At 41.7% G+C, this 26,446-nt stretch overlaps 3 protein-coding genes and 1 long non-coding RNA gene across 8 annotated transcripts; 2 read left to right on the plus strand and 2 right to left on the minus strand.

Annotated features, from left to right (window-relative positions):
- The first annotated feature begins 3,777 nt into the window (after positions 1 to 3,777).
- LOC107282063 (uncharacterized) lies at positions 3,778 to 6,405 on the plus strand. Of its 2 annotated transcripts, none has more exons than XR_001548299.3 (5): positions 3,778 to 4,472; positions 5,231 to 5,284; positions 5,382 to 5,646; positions 5,802 to 5,924; positions 6,039 to 6,405. It is a non-coding gene; the product is annotated as an uncharacterized lncRNA (long non-coding RNA). The 2 variants fall into 2 exon arrangements; XR_001548300.3 differs by having other exon boundaries at positions 5,423 to 5,646.
- Positions 4,210 to 11,224, minus strand: LOC4345557 (disease resistance protein RGA5-like). Of its 4 annotated transcripts, XR_010734747.1 has the most exons (4): positions 9,814 to 11,224; positions 7,190 to 9,288; positions 6,943 to 7,064; positions 6,476 to 6,820 (listed from the first exon to the last, which is right to left on the minus strand). XR_010734747.1 is itself a non-coding variant. In XM_015794729.3 (2 exons), exons 1-2 carry the CDS (start codon positions 10,668 to 10,670, stop codon positions 7,260 to 7,262), a joined length of 2,886 nt encoding a protein of 961 aa, XP_015650215.1. In that variant the 5' UTR covers positions 10,671 to 11,224; the 3' UTR covers positions 7,080 to 7,259. The 4 variants fall into 4 exon arrangements, 1 of the variants encoding a protein (XP_015650215.1); XR_001548298.3 differs by lacking the exons at positions 6,476 to 6,820; positions 6,943 to 7,064 and adding an exon at positions 4,210 to 4,645; XR_001548297.3 differs by lacking the exon at positions 6,476 to 6,820 and having other exon boundaries at positions 6,892 to 7,064.
- A 1,696-nt stretch (positions 11,225 to 12,920) lies between these two features.
- LOC4345558 (uncharacterized) lies at positions 12,921 to 17,568 on the minus strand. The gene is made up of 9 exons (XM_015794730.3): positions 17,432 to 17,568; positions 17,198 to 17,314; positions 16,972 to 17,095; positions 15,172 to 15,227; positions 15,053 to 15,100; positions 14,862 to 14,959; positions 14,284 to 14,353; positions 14,100 to 14,210; positions 12,921 to 13,176 (listed from the first exon to the last, which is right to left on the minus strand). The coding sequence occupies exons 2-9, from the start codon at positions 17,285 to 17,287 to the stop codon at positions 13,129 to 13,131; spliced, it is 645 nt and encodes a 214-aa protein (XP_015650216.1). The 5' UTR covers positions 17,288 to 17,314; positions 17,432 to 17,568; the 3' UTR covers positions 12,921 to 13,128.
- A 4,260-nt stretch (positions 17,569 to 21,828) lies between these two features.
- LOC9270615 (5'-adenylylsulfate reductase-like 4) lies at positions 21,829 to 24,806 on the plus strand. The gene is made up of 4 exons (NM_001424517.1): positions 21,829 to 22,236; positions 23,170 to 23,357; positions 23,441 to 23,565; positions 23,875 to 24,806. The coding sequence occupies exons 1-4, from the start codon at positions 21,985 to 21,987 to the stop codon at positions 24,153 to 24,155; spliced, it is 846 nt and encodes a 281-aa protein (NP_001411446.1). The 5' UTR covers positions 21,829 to 21,984; the 3' UTR covers positions 24,156 to 24,806.
- The last annotated feature ends 1,640 nt before the right edge of the window (positions 24,807 to 26,446 follow it).

Below are 26,446 nucleotides of genomic sequence, written 5' to 3' on the forward strand. Positions count from 1 at the left end.
AAAACCCATCTAACCTGCCTTATATAAAGCAAAACCCTACATTTCACACCCATCCTACTCTATCCTCATTTTCTCACCCACCTAGCCACCCAGCCGCCACTCTCCACCGGCGGTCGGCCCGTCTACCGCTGGCGAACCAGCAGCGGCTAGGCGTGGGCATTGGTGTCGATGGCAACACACGGCCATCCATGTCGGTGTCGACAGTCAGGGGCACGACCATCTACGACGGCATCGACGTCTAGGGGAGACGCGTCCATGATGACATCGACGGCCAAGCGCGTCCAGGGCACGCATTTGCATCGGTGGTGAGGCATAGCGCACCGGTGACGGCGGTAGCGGTGCTCAGTCACCAACCACCCCACAACTACCGCCCCTAGCCCCTATCCCCAACTGCTGACCGTGCCTCCTCATCTCGCCACCCACCTCGTCGTCATCCGGCGTCGTGGTCGCGTCACCGTCCTGAGCCACACTCACCTCTTCGACGCATCGTCGAAGCTCACCCATCCCCGCTCGTCACCAAGCGGTCTAGTTGGATGGTGCGGGGCCCTGCTCACCCACCGGGTCCCTTACAGGGGTGGGAACGAGTGAAGTTTTTCACCCGATGACCTCTATGGTGCTGGGCTGAGGGAGAAGTCGAGGAGCGGGGGTGGGTGTTCCAGACCAACCCGCCTCTGACCCGTCCCGTTTCCAACCCTACGTTTGTTAATTCTTTTAGCACTCTATCCAAGGTTTTGTTAGTTTTCTGTAATTTTTAATTTTTCTAAAAATATATGATTTGAAATACCAAATGAGCTCGAGTCCAGCGTGGTCTCCATGGCCAGCGGTCGTCCTGTCTTTGTTTTTCTCTGCCATTTAGATTGATCATTTCTGCTACTGTGCCCCTCAATCTCACGCACTGTCCGCACTCCGCTCAGCACCCGAGCCACCGCAACACTGCGAGCAAGTACAATAATGATATAAGCAGGTTATACATGTTGCTACATCACATTTGTGGTTATGTGAAGGAGAGAGAGGAGAAGAGAGAGGCAAAGCGGGCTATATTGTAGCCAGCTGCAGCCAGGGACATACCTACACTATCCTACCGGTGTCACCGGACACCGGGTAGAATTTTAATCTTCAGTTGTTTTAGCATATATTAACTATATCATTAGTTAAAATTTAGAGTATTATATGTGTTATGACATGTAAAGAACCTCCGGTAATTTTCGTTCTAGGTTCGCCACTAGCTGCAGCACGAACTCCAATAACCTACGTGAGAGAGAAATATGAGGAAAGCATTAACAGTGTAGTATGTATCTATAGTTAACTATTGTATTAGTAGATAATTAAGTTAGCTATAGATGATGTGTTAAGTTTTGCACCTAACAGTTGACTATATTATTAAACCTGCTCTTAGAGCATCTTCAGTGTGATAAAACAAGCACGTGTGCATCGGCTGCTACTTGTCAGAGAAAAAAATCGACCTCTCTTTAAAGAATTATTTATCGGCTAGGAGCATACTAACTAGAGTACTACATATGTACTGTGTAACCAAAGATCACACTACCAAAATATGTTAGCACATCTTAAATAATGAAAAGTGTAACCTAAGATGTAACTAGAATGTGCCACATCATCCGATGAATATTGGCCATCGGATTCACAAAATGACAAAAGAGTTAGAATCGATTTTGACCATAGGATCAAACTTAAGTAGCAATAAAAACATAGAGTGTTCTAGATCCTTCTAGCAGGCCACACAAGAACCTCTTACTTAAGATGGTAGAAAGATATCGCATAACTATAGTACCTAGACTTCATTCAAGTATGCAAAAGAAAATAAAAAGTAAATTTGCTAAAGCAACAATGAAAAATGGTGTTTATGATAAAATTCATTAAACGAAAAATGGTCCGTACATTTCAAATTAAGCTTATTTAATAGAGAGGAAAGTATTGTTATGTAAACACCATAGTAAAATTATTTCATAAAATAATTATATGTTTTATATGTTTTGGACAACAAATTATGTAATTTCATATTATCATTAATATATTTTTCTTACACACCATTCATAATATGATGGTTAGAGTCGCTCAAGTTTAGCATAATTATTGTAAATTATTTATTGTCATGGTAATATTTATTTATTACAGATCAAGATAAAACAATTCGTGTTATACCTAGACTTACTGCCAAATTCGTTATCTTAACATATATTCATGTAAGCAAAAGAAAATTAAATTTGCTAAAAGCATCAACGAAAATGGTGTTTATGGTTGCACTCACTATTTTGTTCAGACTAAAGATGGGAGGCACAATTCAAATTACAAGTCTATTTACACCATTACTAGAAATGGAACATTTAAAAGTTCAGCAAAGAGGGAGGCAATGGACACAATAATGTATGTTAAATTATTTGTTGTTATGATAATTCTTAGAAAGTATGTTTGAAAAATGTCTTTACATTGTTAATTATAAAAATTTAAGCTAATCACTGTAAATAATGTGTAAAATATATCTAATAAAGAGGGAGCTTATATCACGTAAATACCGTAGTAAAATTTCATAAAATAACTATATGTTTTATACGTTTTGAACAACAAATTTATAATTTTTTATTAACGTTAATATGTTTTCTTACACACCATTCATAACGTGATGGCTATAGTCTTGCGAATGCACGACTTAATAAACTAGTGTTAATTAAAAGGGATCCCTAATTAAAATTAAGAGATTTTCTTTTGCTCCTTGTACTCATGGCTGGACTATCCGGAGACACAGGAATGGAGTTGCCTTTTTGTTTGACTTGTGCCAAAGGCGCAGTAGCAGCGCTATCGTTTGTGTTCTTCCTAGGAGCTATCTTGGCTTTAGCTTTGGTCTTTGTCTTAGCCTTGGCCTTAGACTTCTCTCTAGGCACTGGTAGTGGCATCAACACACTCAAAGGTTCACATCGTGTCATTGACCTTGATCTGACATTGACATAAATGGTAAAGGAAACTGTGAGCATATGAGGAAGTCAGGCTGTGTTTAGATCCAAAGTTTGGATCCAAACTTCAGTCATTTTCCATCACATCAACATGTCATACACACACAACTTTTCAGTCACATCATCTCCAATTTCAACCTAAATTCAAATTTTGCGCTGAACTAAACACAACCTCACTATTGCAACGGTAGATGGAACTAATATACCTAACTGACCTGATGAAGTATTACTGAGGTTCTATCCTTTTTTCCCAGTTTGGCAGCTTTTGCTTGGTGGATATGTCATTGTTGCAGACAATATTGCATTTTGAGTAGAAGAGGCACTAGGAACATGTTCAATGCTAGTTTCAGCATGTGCATTAGTAGACTTTTGCCTTTTTTTTAAGGTCCCCTGCAACGAGCAGTAGGTTGTATAACAGAATTTACAATGAGGGTAAACAAAAAATATACCACATTATTATGAGAATTTTCAGTATATGCCATCCAATTCAAACTGTTTTCAGGATATATCACTCAATTCACGTCACTTTCAGAATATGACATCCGAAGCGCGAATTCCTTCGTTACAAGCCACTTTTCTCTATTTTCTTGAACTAGAAAACATGCCCGTGCGTTGCAATAGATAAAAACGTTTTTTCAATGGTACAACCGCTATTAAGAACTAAGCAACGAATTGAAACATTAGGATCGCTATCTACCCTATAGTTCAACAAATGGTTTCACTCATTTACTCATTCTTTCATTTCTCACTCAACGGTCCAGATCAGATCATCCTGGTGAAATGCCAACAGTCCAGATCGCTCCCACCTCCCACCTCCCTCGTGGTCCAGATCGATCGATCCCTCGATTGCGCGCTCCTCTCCGCTCCGTCTCAAACGCTCTCACGCGCCGCCGCCCCTCCTCTCCCCAACCCTAATCGTTCCCTTTCACGCTGTCGTCGCCGCCGCCCTCGACTGCCGCCGATCCCCATCGTCGCATCAGTCCTCTCGCCGCCACCGATCCCCGCCCCGACGCTCCGCGGACGTCGCATCAGTCGTCTCACCGCCACCGATCCCCGCCGCCGGCTCGCCCTCAACCCGATCCCCATCGCCGTCGTCCCATCCGTCGTCGTCCAGGATTCCCGTCGACGCGATCTGCTCCTCGCCGCCACTGATCCCCGACGTGCCTCTCCCTTATCATACCCCTGGCCACAGACCAGAGTCAAGAACAGGCGACATGCGCGGCGAGACCACGGTGGACGAAGCCGGGTGGTGCTCACCGCGAGGGGCTCGGCAGAGGCGGCGCGTCCACGCCGGGCTGCGACGGAGCGGAGTTGATGACGGCGTGGTGGCCGGCGTAATGATTGGATTGGAGCACCACATCTGCTCGGCCGTCTCGCCCCTGACCTCTATTGCAACGCCGTGCCCTGTGCCCCTGTCTACCCACGCCATTTCCAACCTCGACAGCGGCCATCGCGCCCGCACTGGCCTGGGTGAGACACCCATACCAGCAGGCCACAAGCAATGAGGTACCTCTTGATCTTGATATGCACATGCGCAATGTGATGGAAGTATCTGGTGGATGAATATATCTTGTTTACTTGAATCATTCACACTTGTTTATGGTTCATGCTCACTTTCTTCTCTCTCCCTAATTCGGTTTGATGGTAGCGTCTTCTCCCTTGATGCTTCTAGATTAGGACTGTTCAAGAGATTGTATACAACCAGATTAGGAGTGTTGAAGAGATTGGATACATGTCCAGAGGACAAATATAGGAGTGAGGAGTCATCATTTTTATATGGATCATATTTCTGAATTGATGAATTGATATGAGTACTTGCATAATCTGATTTTAGAATGTTAAAACAGTTTTTATTCAACAAAAACAGATTTATTTGAGCTCATTCTCTTCAAGTTTGTTTGCACATGTAAATGAAATTAATTATGGTGGGATTGTTAAATCTCTTTGGCATACACACTTTATTTATTGATTTAACTGTAACCACATGCAACGACAGAAAAAGTTAATAATGAAGGATACAGATTTTTTAGGCAATCGATGCTTTGGTCCATAATCTGGGCAAACATGCTCATGGTCATAAGATCATATTAACCAATCGACACGGTTTTACATTCTGTCTATTTGAGTTTGATTCCAGGCTAGCTACTGTGATTTTGGGGCGTATGGAATGAGATGTATTGTGTCATCCCTTTTCTTTCAATATCAACATAATTCAAATTTACATGATCAATGAATTATTCATTAACTGTATTTTTCCTCTACAGGAAATCCAACGATATTGAAGCTTTTCTAAGAGGAATTTTATAGTACTTGAGAAGGTACCAAGTACCAAATCTCTGCTGTTGATTTCTTAAGATCCTATGGAATGTGTCATATTGAAATTATGTATTATGAATTATTTTTGAAATGTTGCAGCAAGATCAGCCTCTAAAATATGATCATATGATTGCAATCAGATAGTGATGAGCACATCAGTCAAGACATGAAGAAGATCATGAGATAAATTTGCCTGTTAAGAGAGCCTAAGTGGTGAAGCTCATTCAACCACAGATGCGGCAAACATGGATGATGTTTTTTTAGGTTGATTTCAATAACTACATGCTGAAGTGCAAATCCGTATATCTGTCCTATAATCATATTCTTAAATGAGGAGATGGTCAGGGTACATTTTAAAGCAAAGGTAAGTAGAAGCTGAAAGTTAATTTCCCCTCCTTTGATGTTTGAGGGAGAAGATCCCTGTTGATGCATAAAATGGATGCATCAGAAGAAAAACGATGGTTGTTGTTTGGTGAAAAAGACTTCACATGCCTTAATTTTGGTTTGTTTCTTGTACAGACATGCTCAAGCAAAGAAAATATCAGGATAAGGGAGGCTTAAGCTGATTCTGAATATATGGTGTGTTGGAGGAAGAGCAAGATACGCGCTGAACGACATGATCGAACTGTAGCTCTTGCTCAGGTGTTCATCCTAATCCTTTTATATTTTTTATTTCTCCTGTGCAAAATATTTTCTTAGATGAAATTGCTACTCCTTATGGCATTTAAATCTGATCATGGTTGCTAAATGTTTCAGCGAGTACAAAAGCCAAAGAAGGATTCGAGCAGGCAGCGCCAAACTTCTGAGATCAAACATGCTGAGAAATGCGAAAAAACAACACCCACAAACTTCTGACAAGAACGAAAATTTGAAAGTGAAGTGGCTGTTGTGGAAATGTTAGTACTTACAAGTTCCCCCTAATGCTCGATTGCCATATGCGAACTTTTATAGGTGAAATCATATGGTGTATCAAGCCATTGATGTTTTCCCTTTTTGCCGATGTGTTGTAAAGTGGCAGGGTTATGTAATTCTATAGGTTAGGTTAAAATTGACATCTCATTACTGTAATGCTGCAATTTCAGTCAGTGGAATATCAATTATTTGGGTTATTTAGAAAGATAAATACAGCTGATGGGTACACTATGTGATTTTGTATAAAGACAGTTTGTTTCTTTCTCCTTTTGTCATAAGGGTTAAAATTCATATTTGCGTATGTGCACATGCATCTTCTTGGTTACTGTAGCAGTAGGACGGGCATGCTACTAGTACATTATAATTGAAAAAATAATAAAAATTGTTTCTTGGTTTTGGGCTTAAAGCCCATTCTTTCCTTTCTTTTCAGGCCCAACCCAGTCCGCGTGGCCTGCCTCTCTTCGATCTAGTCCACACATAGATCTACAGGCCCAGCTCGTATAGCCGACTGCCGTCTTCAACCTCCAGGTAATCCCGTGCCCATATGCCGGAGCCGATCCTCCCCATCAAATCCAACCGATTTTTTTATCTCTCAAAATTGGTTGAGAGCTTTTGATCCACTCGATCTGCTCTTTCCGTTTTTTCCGAAATCGGAACGACAACAAAATTCGTGAAATTTTTTAATGCGTTATCACCAGAAAGAGAAAAACACCACAGATAACTCATAATTCAAATCAAACGTATATACCTGTCTATTTAATAGAAGAATATGAGTTTTTTCTTTAAAAAAAAAAGTCTGCACATCCACATGTATTGCCTAACTGCCATTAAACCGCCATTTTGACAAGCACATCCACTAAAATTGTCAGCCTGAAATCATTTGGGTATCCAAAACACTTTAGTATTTTACTTCAACTGAAAACAGAAACAAGAAAAAGAAAGAGCTAAGGAACAATGTAACAATAGACGGTTTAAGAGGAAGATTAATATATTACCAAACCATATTGGCATCTCGATTTTGGCTGGAAACTTTATGTTTAGTTCCATGTTGTATGATGTCCCAAGTCAGCTCTGCTCATCATTTTCCACATTCTTTAAAATTCTACGAATTTCAACGTGGTAGCTTCCTCGGAGAGAAACCGAGTTAGCGGTTGCAGCCAGTGCAGCCTCCATCTCACAATCACTTGCATCCCTACAGTCGATGAAGACACGAACATGCCTGAGGGAGGCAAAGTGCTGGATGCCAAAATCGAGTCCAGCTCCATACGCAGATACCATATCATGTGCGTTGAAACCAAACTCAAGCTGCTGGAGCTTCGGCATAGCCCCTGCTTCAAACATCACACCCATACCAAGTCCATTTTTGATAGTTGACTGATGACGCAAGATCAAAGCCAGATCAACATAGGATGGACCATAAGTAAATTCCTTCAGGCATGAGAATCCACTGCAGCTAACTTTGAGAGTATGCTTGGGGTACCCTGGGTATAGATCGAGACGAAGCAGGGCAGGCAAGCACTTGAGAACCTGGAGATCCTCCTCTCCCACCTTCTTCATGTGTATTCTTAAGCAGGTGAGCTCAGAGAGGGAGGACATCCATGTTGGAAGACTAGAAAAATAACAGCCCATATCAGTCTGAAATGTCTGAAGATGACGTGGAGGAGGGGACCACGATTCAGCCAAGATATCTAAGGAACAGGGGTATATATTCCGAATACAAAGAGACTGAAGGTTAAATCCACCTAGCTTGCAGAGAGATCTGACTAAATGGTTGATGTACACTTCATGACCACTTTCTGTGTCGTTGCAATTCCAGTACACATCAAGATCCTTCAGTTTGGTTAGGTTACCGAGCTCTTGAATGATAGCTGATGTGTTTTCAGTGCCATCGAACACTGATAGCACCTGAAGAGCTTCCATGTTACCAATTCCATTTGGCAATTCTACACGCCAAGGCAGAAAAAGGCGGACCAATTGGAGCAGTTGAACAATAGATTGAGGTAACTTCTTTACCGCTGTTCCACTTAGGTCCAGTGTTTGCAAGAGCTTTAGCTTCCCAATTTGCCTTGGTATCCTGCTAATATTTCCAAGTCTGACATACCTCAGTTGAAATAAACTTCCAATATTCTCGATATGATCATCCTTCAAACTAGAGCAATTCAAGAGGTCTAGTACTCGTAAAACTTCAAGGTCCACAAGAGGGGGTATCTTGTTAAAATCACCAAAGACAGAGAGCGACCGAGCATGAGAAAAACTAGTGGTTCTCAGCCACGTGATCCTTTCCACACTTTTACATTGGAGGGAGAAACGGTGAATCTTGTTGGATGATGGTGCACAGTGCTGACCATCCAGTATAGTTGCAAAATTTTCTTCAGTAGACAGAGATATCATAAGATCAAGCATGATATCATGCATCCGATAGGCCTCTCTTCTACTAAAAGGGTCAATCTCAAATGATTGAACCATATTCCTATTTATGAGCTCATTAAAATATTTTTCTCCCACTTCCTCTAAACTCTCTCCTCGTTGTTCAGTAATGAATCCTTCAGCGATCCATCTCGATATCAAAAAATCTCTAGTAATTGTATGATCCTCAGGGAAAATGCTTAAATACAAAAGACAAGACTTTAAGTGGTGAGGTAGATCACTGTAACTAAGAAATAGTATCCTCTTCACTACTGCCAACTCGTGTGACCCCTGATCTTTCATAACTGTAGAACCAAAGGAGTTCAGCACCCATACCCACTCCTGCTTCGTAACTGGTTTACATGATAAAAGGCTAGCTATACTAACTATGGCCAATGGCAAACCATCACACTTTTTAAGTATATCATCAGCAACTTCTTCCAATTCAGGGGGGCATTTCTCCTTGGAGCTAAAGATTCTTCTAAAAAATAATGCCTCAGAGTTCTCACTGCTAAGGGGCTTCATGGCATAAACAAAATCTTCATGTGAGAAGTGACAAGCTATAGCTACATCATTGATGCGTGTAGTTGTAATTATTCTGCTTGCAGAGTTATTCTCAGGAAAAGCAAATCGGAGGTGGTCTCGCCATGCAGCTTTATCCCATATATCATCAATTACAATGAAGTACCTATTATTCAATATGTAAAAAAAAAACATATCACTTGTACGCATTTCCATATAAAAATGGTAAGGGAACATCCATCAAATAACTCAAGATATTGCATTTTGATATGTACATGCCTAAAAATTTGGGGTAGGTTATCTACTACTCCCTCCGTTTCACAATGTAAGTCATTCTAGCATTTCTCACATTCATATTGATGTTAATGAATCTAGACATATATATCTATCTAGATTTATTAACATCAATATATATGTGAAAAATGCTAGAATGACTTACATTGTGAAACGGAGGGAGTAATTGGCAATGCCATGTGAAGTGTTTCATTTTTCCCTATTAAGGGGCAATTTTAATAAAAATTAACAGAAGAAACCACCCAAATTAATTGGTTTGTACTTTGACCAGTTCAATTTATAAAACTAAAGGTGCGGTAACATTGTAGAAAAATATGATTAAAAACAACACAAACTAAAGAAAGTAGACCATCCGACCATCAAATCCTTACATCTAGAATAACAAACATGTTCATACCTGCTATTCTGTAGGTTTTCTCTTATCAGGCTGATAAGCTTACAATCTTCAAAAGTTTTGTGCTTTAGATCTTCTATTGTGTCACTATGCTGCTTCTGATGAACTGATGATAGCTTTCTTGTCTCGAGAATTCCAATAAGTATGTTGGCTAGGATCTTATTGACGTTGGGATTCCGTGACACAGACACAAAAGCTGTGCGATCAAATTGGCTTTTGATATGTTGATAGACCTGATTGGCAAGAGTTGTCTTGCCTAATCCCCCAAATCCGACAATAGAGACAACTCTGCGTTGTGGAGCCAAATTGATTCCTCCCGTAAGAAATTCAACAAGTTCATCCCTTGGACCTTCGATGCCCACAAGCCTGTCCATCTCCTCGAACAGCGCAGGCAGCCTGGAATCGATGGCGATCGCAGCAGAGCTAGATGCAGCTGCATCCAACTCATACCTCTTGCGCCGGTCATTGACCAGCACGGCACGATCCTTCAGCTCGGCGATCTGGCCTGCGATGCAGTGGCGGCTCCGGAGAGCCTTGAGCCGGCGTTTGGTCCTGCGGAAGAGCCCGTCGCCGGGGTCATGGTGGCCAAGGCGGTGCACGAAGACGTCGATGCAATCCTCTACATCATAGGACAGCTCCCGCAGCTGGCGCATCCACTCCTTGACCTGCGAGCTGGGCTCCTCCTCCGAATCGGAGACCGCCTCCAGCGCGGTGTTCATGCTGCTCAGCTCGTCTCGCAGGAGCGCGACCTCGCGGCCCACCCCCTTGAGCTTGCCGTACTCCCTCTCGAGCAGGCCGGAGAGCTTCGTGAGGAGGGGATTCATCACCCCGATCAAAGCACTCGCCGTGGCTCCGACCATCTTTCCCAATCCTCCTCTCTCTGAATCTCAGGTGCAACCGTGCAACGCTTGATCTTTGGTGGTTTTGGGAGACCAAGAACACCCAGACGAGCTATGGCTGCAGCGAGAGTGAGATGCCCGGATCCATGGAAGATGAAGGGGTCAAGAACACGCGGGGGAACCAATGGAAGCTTCGTGGGGGAGGGGGGATTGATGCCGATCCGTCGCGCCAAACGCCAATGGAGGGCGTGGAAAGGGGAAATCGACGGGGAATAGCTCCATCGCCGCCGCACTTTGCGAATAATTTTGCTTTTCTTTCGGCGAAAACCAATCGACGGAATCTTGGAACAACGAGCAGGATTTGTACAAATCTTTACCACCGTGGACCGCGACGACGTTGACGGAGGCGCGGGTGCGGGTGGAGCCGGTGGCGTTTCCGCGGCCGGCCATTCCAGCGTTGCTCGGCGGGAGAGGAGGTGATGGACCGGGTGGGTGGCGGCGCCGTCGTGACCGGCGGTGAGAGCAAGGAGGCGGCGAGCGGCGAAGAGTAGTGGAGAGTCCGAGAGTGGGAGGATGGTGTCTACTCACTTCCCTGCAGTGTATTCCATCGATCGTGTAGCTGGGCCGTATTTTATTGACGGCCCATTTAACAAAATTTGTAAATTTGTGGACCTAGTTAGACTAATCCAAGGGAACACATCCCAGCCGCTAATTAAATCATGCAGAGACTAATCCAAGGAAAGCAAATCCGAGTGATTTTGGGCCAAAAATTTGTCGCCAGATGTTTAGCGTAATTGAGCAGGTCCAATTGCAGACTATAAATTAGCTATAAACACATATTGAGAAGATAAATGAGCAGAGATAAGAGCAGCGGCTACAAATTTGTAACCAGCTACAACACAGACTACAAGACGCAATATGTGTATGACAGGTAGGATCAGTTATTACTTGTGTAGTATATGTTATAGGTAACTAATTGTATAAGTTAGCTATTAAATTAACTATAGATGATTCCAAGCTAATGGTTAGCTATACTATTAAACTTAGGCCTGGTTTAGATTCCAAAAAATTTTGGTCAAAAACGTCACATCAAATGTTTGGACAGATGCATGAAGTATTAAAAAAACCAATTATACAGTTTGCATGTAAATTGCGAGACGAATCTTTTGAGCCTAATTACGCCACAGTAAACATTTGCTAATGACGGATTAATTAGGCTTAATAAATTCGTCTCGCAGTTTACAGGCGGAATCTGTAATTTATTTTGTTATTAGTCTACATTTAATACTTTAAATGTATGTCTGTATACTTCAAAAACTTTACACCCAAAAAACTAAACACACCCTTACTCGTAGCAATTGTTGGTACCTACCTAACTATAGACGCACTTAACTTTACACCCAAAAAAACTAAACACACCCTTACTCTCAGCACACCCAAAAAACAATTGTTGGTACCTGCCTAACTATAGACCCACTTAACTTTACACCCAAAGAACTAACACAGACCCTTACTCTTAGCACACCCAAAGAAGAATTGTTGGGACCTGCCTAACTATAGACCCACTTGACTTTACGCTCAAAGAACTAAACACACCCTTACTCTTAGCACACCCAAAAAACTAAACACACCTAGCAACCAAAGAACTAAACACACCCAGCAATTACCCAGCAATTGTAAGAACAATTGTTGGTACCTGCCTAACTATAGACCTACTTAACTTTATACCTAAAGAACTAAACACACCTTTACTCTTAGCACACCCAAAGAACTACTCGACTGACGTGACATCTACTTACTCTTACTCTTAGCAGAACCAAAGAACCACTTGACTGACGTAACATCTAGATGTTATATGTTGGCTCGATCTTATGTTGGCTCGATTTTATGGTATGTTGGCTCGATATAAGAGCCGAGCGCTTACGTGACAGACATTACAATTATTAGAAGAAAAATTCCGTGGAGGCCCACAAATCCGACGGAAGGTCGGGGAGGAGTGAAAAAGAGAAGGAAAAGTATTCATATTGTTTATTCTTATTAATCCGTATGTACGTAATACGTATTTGTTACAGATTAATTGATGCATGCGTACCGGTTAAGGGAAAATTGTGCTGCATCAACCAAAGGATTTGTTACAATACGTGTTCGAAAATTTTGGCAAACTATTTCCTTCAAAAAAAAAATTGGCAAACTAGAGACAAAATCCAACAAACTGGATGCAGATTCAACTTTGTATAATTCCCACATACGCTTGGGAGAGGATACCTGGGCTTGAGCGGCGGGAAAACACAGTATGATTTCTATTTTCTCAAAGATATACCAGTCGTAATCTCAGAAATTTCCTGCTTCGTTGTGCAATTTTGGTCACACTGATACAACACCGATTAAACACGCAACAAAATGATGTTGACACGTCTTCGTCACTAAAAACAAACCAGTCATTTTACTCGACTGTCCTGTCACTACTGGTCAAAAGGCACTAATCCTCAAACTTGATCTTCTTAGCTGAAGGCTGAACGCTGCCGATCTGTAGAACCAAGAAAATATTAGAACCTGACAAAGCTTTTGTCATCTCATAGTACATAGTAGCTAAAAGTGGCTTGGTTTAGCTCAAATGAGATAGCTGCGGGCAGGTTGTGTGTTGCACTTTAAATGTTCACAAGGATTGCTTCCACATAATCTAGGACTAGGAATTAATATATCCAATATATATAGCTTTGTGCATCTTACATGCAGCAGTCAGTTTATCCATTACCTAAATTAGAAACAGTACAAAGTGATCAACATGTAAATAATCAAACATAAAATAGTTCCCAGTCCATCAATGGATATGTCAAACTAATGAGACCAGGCGAAAGATCTCATCAAAATTATAGTATGATTCATCTGAGCAAATCTTCTTGTTAAATTCATATTAACCCTTCACCAAAAAACAAAGTGACAACAGCTTCACAATAAATTAAGTTATTTGGCTGCAAAAAATATAAAAAATTTTACTTTCTTTCTAATTAAATGTTGGATGAATGAATACAACCATACTGTCACACACATGAAATTTTGTGCTTTCCAGATCGTCTGAGCCAATTATGAACTTTCTCTTCACCCTTGCAAGGTATGTCCAGGCCAAGAACTCAAGTGTCCACAAGTTACGTTTATTTAGCATAAAATTCAAAAAGGCAGCTATAGTAGCATCAAAGTGTTCTAAAAGAGAATTAAAAAAAGCATGTGACCAGACATGGCATGAATTCTATGAAAGGTGTTGCAAAATGGTCCTAGTAAGCAACAAAAGTATAATATAAAACAGGCAGTGCAATAATCATCAAATAAACCTACATAAATGATCAGGAGCACTGCGATGTTAGATTCATACACCAAGCTAACTTTAGATTCAGAACAAGCAAGAGCAAGCAATTTGATCAACCAAAAAGCAAGAAGTGCAGTGTTACTTACAAGGGGTGGACACTCGTAATCAATCCCAGCAGCTTTGATTCTTTTGCGACGCTTCTCATCCCGTTTTACGATTTTGTCAACCAACTTTTTGTGCTCTTCTATTGTTTTATCCTGTTACAGGACAAATACTAATTAGATCAAATGCCCACATGTCACATCATACTTTCAATTCACAATGCATTACCTTGTTCAGCCTCCTCCGTTCAATTGCTACCCGATCAATTGGTATAAACCCCCGTCGCACACCTTTCCACCTATATACAAAAGAGGTAAAAGATGTGCAAATTGTAAAATTACAGGAATGTTGCTCCCATTTTAATCAAACAAGAAAACAGGCTTTAAGCACAGCTAAATAAAAACTCTCAACTAGAGGGCTTTATGGATTATTGTAAGGTGCATGTTGAGTAAGAACATACAAGAAGGATACAAGAATACAGTACTTATATTGCAAGATAACTACCCATATTTGATTGGCAAACTTATCCATGACATGACAATGATTATATAACGATAGACATTATCTTTTGAGTTCTGTTAAAAGCCCGAATTTTAGCAATTGTTGACACTGTACCAAGCAGCACAATGTTGTGGAAACAGGCAACCTGATTAATTTCTAGAGTGTCCATAGGCTCTAAGGAAACCATTTCACAATAAATAAACAGAATACTCATAACAGAGGACGATGACTATTTTTTCTTTCTTCACAAAAAGGTAATAAAAGGTACTTCGATTTAATAGAAACCACGTTTTGCGGAGGCATACAATTTTGGATGAATTTTCTCAGGTGGAACAATCGCAATTTGCAAAGTGTGCTCAAACAGCAGGTAGTTGTTCATCTCATCTGCCACAATCTTTGCTACCTGACAGGACAAACACATAAATAAAAATATAAGTTTGTATTCCATCAGCATAAAGAGTTTTGACACCAAATGCAGCCCCAAGCACAGACTTACCTCAGGGTTCTCAAACTCAATGAACCCATAATGCTTGGACTTTCCTGTCTAAACATTGACGAAAATGCAAGTTAGATCACAAAGATAACACAAAAACCATGTAATTCAGTGTACAATACCTTGCGGTTTCGGGCAATCCTCAACCTTTTAACAGTTCCAAATTGCTGAAAGAAACCTGCAAAGACAAAAAGACAGAGCATTAGCATCACATCCCTTTGCATCCCTTACACCATCAGGTTATCATACCTATCTCTCCTACATTATTGACTAAACCAAGGCTTCCCACTGAGCATCGTCCACAAAATACAAGCCATTAGATTGGCAGTGCAATAAATTTCTGTCCTTGGATAAGATTTTATCATTTTTGTTGTGAATAGTTAGAAAAGATGCATTTGCCGCATATGTCCAGTCATTTTATGATTTATTTGGCAGTTGTCACCCCCAACACGTCTCTAGCCCTTCCCAATTGGTCGTTAACAGAACTACTTTGTAAGACATGGTTGTAAAAGCAGTACAGAGGAGCACATCCTTTCTAATCATCATGTCATCAAACTTCTGCGACTCTGTGGATTCCTTATGTGCATTCCCCTTCGTTGTTCATGCTCAAGTTAATACCTCCTATATATATGATTAATTCGATTTCTGTGCATGCATGGATGATAAGCAGCTACAAGGTGTCATTAATAGAATTTCTTTTTCTGACGGAGGGTAATCCATTCATTTTGATTAGAAAATGCAAATAAATGCCCTGGTATTGCTACTACAATTTCATGCCCCATACTCACTTAAGTGAGATAAGCCAAGGCATTTTGGAATTGTGTTGTTTGCTTTGCCTGATCAATGAAAGAATTTGATTAAGGCTGAAAATGGGATTGAGAATATATGTTTATACTGAAATTTGCAATTTTGCAATTCTACACTTCTTTTGGTTCGCTCTTCTCCCAATATTCTGGTTTATGCTCCACTGATCAATGGAATCATGTCTAATGCTTGGGAAAAGCTAACGACAAACTCATTTTACACTCGTTGTGCCTTGGATCAAAATTAATGCATGCATATTCGTCTTACTGACTATTTCATCACGCTATTCAACTATGGACACTATTACTTAGTTCTATTCTATGAAATCATAGTCTTCAATGCTTAGAATCATCAATGATCACATGTTTCCATTCCTTTCAACTGAGTTTTCATGAAATCATACATTTGTAGTTCCTGATTGGTAATTACTAACCTGCTTGATTGCCTCATTTTCCTTGTCTTAATATTGTTTCATCAAGCAAAAAGATTCAATTCAATTGCAATTTTAAGCTCCAAGATTCAATTCACTTGCAATTTTAAGCTCCACTAAATAGCGGAAGAGCTTGTTGAATTCATTAAACAAGAGGACAAATTTCAGAAGGTAAAGAAAGAGGACACAGTGGAAGAAAATGCTACTGAATGTCACACATAATTAAAGCATTTCTGTCAAACCAATACCTACTTAATGAAATGGTGCATCTCTCAATGCATTGATTTCAAAATTTGTTTTTAACACTTTATGGTACATAAGGAGCTGAGCATGCCATTTACGAGCCACATATTGTTCGAATCTATTTGACTATCTTCATATTACTATCTGATGACTAGCCACAAACATTCTATCTATGCACAATCTGGAAAAGGGAAATTTAAGCTGTCGAGTTTGTTCTTAGTTCTTACTATATTGATTAATTTCTTATGCCAATCTGTCCTTTTCTTAGAGTGAAGTGGCAAGAACATATGCTTGAGCCATTAGAACAATGAAAATTATATATTTGTGGGATTAATTTTTTAATAGCAAACAATTTTCCTATTAGATTCGCAGCAACGCGTGGACGGTACAGCTAGTTTTTTTGTTTATCATTGATGTGGCTATGTGCCATAAACAACGAACACACCTTGCATCTGTTCCTCATAGAACCCATGGGGGATGTGCCCGATGTAGAGGACGGTGGACGTGTTCTCCGGCTCCTCGGGCTGCTCCTCCCGGGCCCTCTTCTTCCCAGGCCTTTCTTCCAGCGGCTGCGCCGAGCACGCACAAAACACATCACACAGACATCAGAAATCAGAACCAAAAGCTACCGTGGCAGAAGAACACCACGAGCTGGGGATGGAGGCGCGCACCAGGAAGTCCTTGCCCTCCCCGGAGCGGGGAGCGGCCGAGCGCCGGGCGAGCACGCGCCTCTGGTTCCGCTTCTTCTCCCTCAGCCCCATCTCCCTCCTTACTCCTGACGAGCCCCCCTGCGAGAGAAGCCGCCGGGATTCTCACAACCACGGCGCGCGAGCGGAGGTCCCCCCGAGAAGGGAGGAGACGGTGGAGAATCGGAGGGGGAGGAGGACACGGTGAGCCGTGCTTACCTGACTACGTCGTCGGGCGGCGGCAGCGGCGGCGGCGGCGGCCGGAGGAGGCGGTGGGGGAGAGGGGAGCAAAAGCCGTCGAGGCGCGACGACGGCGAGAGAGGGGGTTAGGGTTTTCGTGTTGGTGTCGTTTTGATGGGAGTGGAGATGGGGGATAATTTGGGCCTTTGACTGTGACTCTACTCGTTGGCCCATTTGTTTCGTCGATAATGGCCCAAGTAGACACACACAGTCACACAGATACCTTCTTTTTTACAGGGAGGAATAAGTACACCAGAGATCCCTCATCTTGTCAGCGAATAAACCAGATATATTACATCCCATAACATACAAAACCGGTCATTATAGACTGGTCATTATAGGTCCTCAGGCGGTTTTATCCCCGGTTTTATCCGACATAGCAGCTGAGTCAGCATGGGACCCACGTGGGTCCCACGTGTCAGTGACTACTCCCTTTCCTCTCTCTCTCTTTACCTCTCTTCCTCTCTCTTCTCGGCAACCAGCCGTTGAGGGAGAAGGGGGAGCAGGACTAGGGCGCTGGGCTGATGATGGGCGGGGAGAGAAGCGGAGGTGGAGACGGACGCGGTGACGGCGCCACCGGTGACGGCCTCTTTCTCGCCCTTGCCTCGCCTCGTCTCACTCTCCGCTCTGCTCGACAGGAGGCCACTCCAGCGGTCGCCTGCGCGTCCTCCTAAACACGGCGGAAGTGGCCCTCGTTGGCGGCGGCGACGCTTGCTAGCAAAGACGAGCGGGGAGAGGAGCGGCAGCCGGCGAAGAGGAGCTTGGCATTGGCGGTGGCGGCAATCGGCTAGACCTAGCGGGCATCGTCCTAGACAACGACACGTAGGCGCGACGCCGCCAGCTTGCAGCGCCACGCAAGAAGGGCCTCGCCAGTCTCACCGCATCTGTGCGCAGGGCCACCGAGTGGCTGAAGTAGATGCCTTCCTCGGCCACCGTCGCTAAGGTCGTGGTGTATGGGGTACTACTCGCCGACGCGATGGACATCATCGCCGAGCACTGGGCAAGGAGAAACGGAGCTCCACGGGACGACTACTGCGACCACCGGCGAGAAGCGGGCCGCAGGCCAAGGTTGGGAGCAGTAGAGGGCGGAGCACCCCTCGACCAATCACTGCAGTGGAAGAGGGGGACGCACGGGCGAGCACTGGAGTCGACAGAGAGCAAGACAAGGGCGATGGAGAGGTCGTCACCGGTGGCGCCGCCTTGCGTCCGTCTTGACCTCCGCTCCTCTCCCCGCGCATCGTCGACCTAGCGCCCCAGCGCTGCTCCTCCCCCACCGCCGGTTGCTGAGAAGACAGAGGAAGAGAGGTAGAGAGAGGAAATGGAGGAGTTGCTGGCATGTGGAACCCACGTGGCTCCCTACGCTGACTCAGCTGCCATGTCGAACAAAACCGGAGATAAAACCGCCTAAGGACCTGATCTGATTTTGTAAGTTAAGAGATGTAATATATGTGGTTTTTCGGTTGAGCGAATGATTCTGTGATTCGATGACAAGATAAGGGACCTCCGGTGTACTTTTTCCTTACAAGGACACACTCAGATTCCTAAGGCTAAGTTTGATACTCACCTTTTCCAACTTATAACAATGTGTTTTCTTTAAAAAAAATCAATAGGAAAGTTGTTTTAGAAAAATCATATTAGTTGATTTTTAAGTTTATTTTAGCTATTGTTTAATTAATCATACGTTAATATATCGCTCTGTTTGCGTGTAAGGACCTCCGCCTCCGAACACAGTCTACAGGTCCTAAGAAGCCAACTTCGTCGGTTTCTGTTCTACGTAAAAAATGATTATGTTACTGGCCTTCTAGTTCTTTTTCTTTTCTTTTGCAGGGATATGTTATTACTCTTCTGGTTGGAGTACCTTTAGCATTTACTACATGTAATACAGTAAATGCTCCTTACGTTCCATATTGTATATCCCACCCCAAAATTTTCCACCCTATCAGATCGAACGTTTAAACACATGTATGAAGTATTAAATATAGGCTAAAAAATAATTAATTGTACAGATTACGACTAATTTGCGAGATGAATCTTTTAAGCCTAATTGCTCTATAATTTAACAATGGTGTGCTAAGTAAACATTTGCTAATGATATATTAATTAGGCTTAATAATTTTGTCTCGCAGGTTCCAAGCGGAATCTATAATTTATTTTGTTATTAGACTACGTTTAATACTTTAAATGTGTGTCTGTATATCTGATGTGACATGCCAAAATTTTTCACCCCTGAATCTAAATAACCCCTTAGTTTCTTATGTTTATCGTTAGTTAAACTTTTTTAATTTGGCAGGAAAATACACTAAGGCCTTGTTTAGATGAGGAAAAATTTTAGGTTTGGTCATCACATCGGATATACGGACACATATTTAAAGTATTAAACGTAGTCTAATAACAAAACAAATTACAGATTCTGGCAAGAAACTACAAGACGAATTTATTGAGCATAATTAACTGTCATTAGCAAATGTTTACCGTACCACCACATTGTCAAATCATGACGTAATTATGCTTAAAAGATTTGTCTCACGATTTACACGCAAACTGTGTAATTGTTTTTTTTTCACATTTAATACTTCATGCATGTGTCCAAACATTTGATGTGATGGGTGAAAAGTTTTTGTTTTGGAAACCAAACAAGACCTAATATCTACAATAAAAGACAAACAAGACCTAATATCTACAATAAAAGATAAATACAGTGTCAAAACATATAGATTCGATGAGACTATATATATTGTAACATATAGATTCGATGAGACTATATATATTGTATATAATTTTCATGAAAAAACTTTTAACATGATCGACTTAGAAGAGGGAATATTTTAATAAAAACCAAGTGTACTGACTGCCAAAGCTCAGTACTCTTAGCCTTTACTCTTAGCCTTTGTTTTTTTTAAACTTGTCAACTTATTATCTCTTTCGTTTTCGCTTTTGCATGTACGCTTTCCAAACTATTAAACGGTGTATTTTCTAAAAAAAATTTATACAAAAGCTGTTTTAAATCATATTAATCCTTTTAAAGAAAACATATTACTTAGTTAATTATGCGCTAATAATTTGCAACGTTTTGCGTGCACAAAGATTTGTTCCCAACAGCATTAATGCGTTCGTTTGCTTCTTTATTAAGAGAGAAACATACGGCTAGCTAACTATACAAATGATGTGGGCACAAATAATGTGATAAGTTACCTAAAGTTTTTCTCGTATTCAAAATACGGGCATGTTTATCCTTTATTGATGGTTTAATGCCGTTCTTCATGCAACAGTAGGATTATAACCGTCTAAACATAGAAAGGAGTAGACATTACAACTTAACATCGCTGGTGAGATTTTTTTTAAAAAAAAAAAGAAAAAAGAAACATCGCTGGCGAGCCTTTAGCTTTAAAAAAGAAGAAAATTTTTTAAACGCCATCATACAAAACAGAGAAGAGGGACGTCAGTCCCATTATATTATGCTTAGCTAAAATTTGAATTTTATAATTTTATAGTTAATTTTGTGGTTTTCTCATCGTGATTTATTTTACATCATTTGTTTTCGAATCGTCAAGGATACATATATGTAAGTTTTCCTTTAAATTATTTTTAAATTGTTAAAAAGCAATCATAAGTATAAATGTAAGTGAAACAAGTATTTCCTTAGTCTAAAAAAAATACAACCAAGATAGGTCAACAATGAACATTAACATATCTTTGTCCAGATTTATTGTTCTAAGATAGGTCTTCTGTCCAAGTTCATTGTCTTAAGATAGGTCAATAGAATATAAGAGGAAAAAAAAGAAAATTTCTATGCATATTACTCAATTGTCCGACTCATATACAACTAAATTTGATTAACGATTGTAAACGACTGCAGTGCAGTGCATATGAATTTTCTAGTTACACATGAGTTGTGCAGATGAGTTTATATGGTTATATGTTTCTAGTTACACATACGTTGTACATCTACTAGTTGTACGTATAAAGCCATTCCCAAATAAACTCCACATCATCAAGAAATTAGTACTAGACACTACTATTCTAATGCAAACACTAATATTCTAATGCAAACATAATGTCTTCGATATTATGTAAAAACCGTGTCTCATGCAAGATATGGTTTCCTTCTCTTTCTTCATTTATTTACTTGACACATTATTTTTTATTCTAGGTGACAGCTTATTTAATGTTATGGATACCATCTTAGTAATTGGGTTGAGTATGATCTAATGATTGATACTCGAAATTTTTTTTTTGAGAAATAAAAAACTCCAAAAGAGCTGACGATACCCGCGAGAAACGGGGGCGATCCAACCGGAGCCACCACCGAGCCAGCGTCCGTCCACCTCTGACCTTTCTTTCCCTCCCCTCCCCTCTCCTTTCCCCCTCCCCTCCTCGGTGGCGCCACCCAACCCAAGGCTCCCGCCCCTCCTCCTCCTCCTCCTCCCCCTCCGCTCCCTCGCAGAGGCGGCGACCGCGCCGCGCCGAGGCCGCCTCTCGGCTGGGCTAGGGGGTTCCCCCCCAACCTCCCGCCCTAACTACCCCGCGCCACCATGGCGGCGGCGACGGCCTCCGCGTCCGCGTCCGCGTCTGCGGCGGCGTTCCTCCTCCTCCCCCTCCTCGCCGCCGCCGCCACCGCAGGCCACGGGGTCTGCCCGAGGCAGCCCGCCGCCGCCGCCGTCCTGCCGCGCCAGGCGCCCGCCGCTTCCTCCTCCTCCTCCTCCTCCTCCTCCTCCTCCTCCTCCTCCTCCTGCCCCGCGGCGGGGTCGCCGGGCCACCGGGCGCACCACGTGGGCGTCGTGGAGGTGAGCAGCCGGTAGCCGGTTTCTTCTGTTGATCTCTCGATCGATCGCCCTCCTGATTTCGCGCGCCTTCTGCATGATCAGGAGCGATTAGCGTTAGGTGTAGCAGTTTCGCGCTTCGGGGCGGCATACCGTTAGGTTTGCTTCGCTCTGCTCTGTGAGTACCAAATCACAAGTTGAAACTAGCTCGCGATCTGTGTTGCGTGAGCGTGACCAAGGGTATTTTTGAAATGTAAAACAGTTATACGGAAATATCTAGTTAACTTTGTATATAGATAGGCTCTGGAAGGTATTCTGTTCAGAAAATTTTGTTGGGAATATCTATGTTTCAGCAACGTTGACTTAATTGTTTTTTTTTGTTTTATCTGTTTTGAAGATAGTAGAAATGGGCTCTCACTGATTGAGCATCAGAGATTCGTTTGTTACCCAGTAGTACAGATATGACTCTTATTAATTTATACAAAATTTTCTAGATGCTGGTGTCATAATATGTGCTAGGCCCGTCACCCTGATTTCAAGAACAGTAATTATCATTTATTTTAATTCTAGCATGGTTTGTCTAATCTAAGTATGAATCGCATGTTGCACTTGATGTTTCCTTTGTTATGTTATACGAAGAGCTAGTTGACCATCGAAGAAGCCCTTTATTTCTCTTTTCGATACTCACACAATCGAAGTAAAGAAAACATATAATTAGTGTTTGCTTGCTATCCACAGAACTGCCATGCTGTTTGTGGATAGTATAAGTTCATCTATCAATTGTTGGGTAGAAATATAATGATTCGGTAATTGATTCAGTTATTTTTTGGGTAGAAATATAATGATTCGGTAATTGATTTTGTTATTTTTACGCACAGACTCAAATACATTGAGATTTATGTGCGCATCATGATTGGCCCACTCAACGTGGAATTCATTCTCCATTTTATGTGCCAGGGGGATGATTTTGTTCTGCAAAAGGCAGTTACTCTTGTGCTGCAGAACAGGGAGGATTTTGTTGCAATTCTTTTCTATGCTTCATGGTGTCCTTTCTCCAAGATCTTCAGAACAGATTTTCAAAAGTTATCATCCTTCTTTCCAACAATCGCTCATTTTTCCTTTGAAGAATCTCGTATCAAACCTAGGTGTGTACATCCTGAAAAAGGAAATTTGACAGTTAGCTTTGATTAATTTTGGTATAGTGGTTCACTTGAATATGAAATTGCAGAATGTTGTCAAGATATGGAGTTCGTGCCTTTCCGACACTTTTCCTTGTGAACTCTACAATGCGTGTGCGCTATCATGGATCTCGCACGATGAACTCTCTTGCTATGTTTTATAAAGATGTTACAGGTATGGCTGCATATTTTATTCTGATTGGTAAAAATAATGGTGTATCTTGTTTTGCGAAGTGAAGTTCACCAAATTAAACCAACATTGTGTGTCCTGCTATATTTTGACATTATACTTGTATGCCGTGCTTCAAATTTAGCATATTAGATTGTTTGATTATGGTGGCATTAATTTCCTATATGAGCTGATTACTGTATCTTATGATAAACATTAAATGCTGTTTTTTCCCCAATTTGAGATGCTGCTAGCGTTCATTATTCGTTGTATAAGTTCTCCAGGATTTTACTGATTCATTTCGAAATATTGAAGGTATGAATCCTGTGTCACTGGATGCAATATCCCTAGAGAGGATGGAAGAAGTGGTAAATATAATTGAGAATGACAAAAAGACTGAGCAAGGGGATTCTCTGTTCATGTTTGCACGATCACCAGACAGATTGCTTCACCAGGATACATGCCTTGCATTGGCTAGCTCTTTTGTCCTCATGAGGTTACTCTGTTTCCTTCTTCCCAAGCTCAATGCATGTGTGAAACAAGCATGGAGGATGCAATTTTATGAACTGAAGAGGTTATTTCCTAGCTTATCTTGAAGAAGCCAAAGTGAACCAGCAAACTTAAAACTGACTAGACATAGCAGCAAACAGAGGAAAGTAGAGCAAGCAGCAAACTGAGATCATTCACGGGTGGATTTCTATCAGTATCAGCTTGAAGGAAACTGATACCGTTAATCAACAAATGGCATGGATGTTCTTAGCAGCTCAATGTAGCACGAAGGTCTGAACTGATGTAATTCGACTTTCTTGTCTGTGTCATCTCCGCATTTACTGTACTGGCCTTCTGGGGAGAACTTGCAGCAATCTACTTTGCCACTACAATAGAATGATTTGTGGAGTAACTATATTTGGTCTTTCTTGTGAGATAGTGGCTCAAAGTAAAGAATTAAATGGTTCTCGTACCTCGTTAAAAGTATGCATACGTTGCTGTTACTCCTGACATACAAAAGATAATGTTACGAGTTTAACAGTTATTTTAACTTGGGTCTGTGATTCGATAAACTCAGTAACCATAAACGGTAACCCTATTGTATGTATTTATTTGGTTGCTTGTATGTTCTATGCAACCCTGGTTTATGTCTGGAATTGACGAGCTTTGTGTTGACCTGTGATGTTATCTGTAAACAGAACAAGCCTGGTTCCGCAACCATGTGTTTCTATAAACATATAAAGTGTACTTTACCCCCTAGATAATGTACTTAACAGTTAATCCTAAGTTTTTTTTTGGGGGGGTGAGTTTTAGGTCTATGTTGTTTACATGGTATTCGTTGACTGAATTGGGTCGTTGTTAATAATCTGATGGATGGTATTTTTCGTAGACCATATATGTCCAAAGGTTAATTTACCAACAAAAGCCCATGATTTTTTCTATTAAAAAAATGAGTCGACAAGTCCATTCATTGAACAATGCATCAGACAATTTCCTATTTTTCTTGTTCGCAGTCAATCATACACATTATGCAGTTATGCTTCTGCGCCGATCATTATGCAATTATGCTTTTGCTTTGGTGATTAATTCAAAGCTGGAAGAGTCGAAGAGAAACTAAGGTCTACGAGAGCAAGGACTATAAAGTTTGATGTGTTGCCCCCTTAAAATGTCACAAAGGATTGAATGATGAGGTGGAAGAAATAAGTGAGGAAAGAGAAGACAAGCCACCCCTCATGCAAGGGATAACCTCCACATAAACCCCAAGATAAAGGAGATAAAAGAAAGAGGGGATTAAACAAAAAATAAAATAAAATCATTTGGGTTAGTATGCTAGAGATAGAGTAGATATGGTGTATTATATATATCACCTCTTATCTTACATGAATAGATTAGATGTGACAACTACCCTTACTATAAAACCTGCCCTAAAAATGCGTCAGACAAGTTTGCGTCCAACATTATGCATTTCTGAAAAAGGCACCGGGCAGGAAGTGGAAGAGGCAGTCGCTGCCGTGGCTACCTAAGCCGCCAACACGTAGAGGAGAGGAAGAGGCCGCAACACGAGGATCTAGTCACCTCCAGCTCATGGCAGCTAGATCCGGTAGCCGCCGCACCGGGCCAGGGAGTGGAAGAGACAGTTACTACACGTAAAGGACAAGAAGAGACCGTTGTCGAGCCGGGGAGAGGAAGAGGCTGCTGTGGCGATCAGATCTAGTAGCTGTCGCACCGGGCCAGGGAGTAGAAGAAGCGACCACTGTCGTGGCCACCTAAGCCGCTGCGTAGAGGAGACGAAGAGACTGCCGTCAAGCTGGGAAGAGGAAGCGGCCACCACACGTGGATCTAGGGAGAGAGGAGGCGGTGGCCATAAGTGGCGTCGACAGTGATAAGGCTTGCGATAGAAGCGAGAGATGCTCGGTGGGGAGAGAAGCGAAGCGAGACCGAGAGAGAGAGTGCACGCGATAGAAGGATAAGATCAAAAAGGGGCAATGCGTTAGAGTAGATAAGATCGAAATGATGCTAAGTTCGGCTTGATTTTCATGTGTGTTTTTTTAGAAAACTAACATCTATATGTCTATTTTTTAATTAATCGTTACTTATAATATACTTCCTCTATCCCAGATTAATGGACGTTCTGGAACAGTTGAGCCAAATTAGCATGGGTAAAAATTACCATATTGCCCTAATTTATTGCTAGTTACTTTGAATGACTAGGATGAGTAATCATTTCAAAACTGCCGTTCCTGCCACAGAAAGAATCATGGATGAACTGTTGTCCTGACAAAATTTGATCCATACGCTACTGCCTGCCCTCACGTTTCTGCTCCTTGCCAAAACGTCAGGCTTTGTGGGACAACAGGTAGGAAGTAAAACGTCAAATATACTGGGACGGAGGAAGTAT

Source organism: Oryza sativa, chromosome 8, assembly GCF_034140825.1.
Source record: "Oryza sativa Japonica Group chromosome 8, ASM3414082v1".
In the NCBI taxonomy this organism is placed as follows: domain Eukaryota; kingdom Viridiplantae; phylum Streptophyta; class Magnoliopsida; order Poales; family Poaceae; genus Oryza; species Oryza sativa.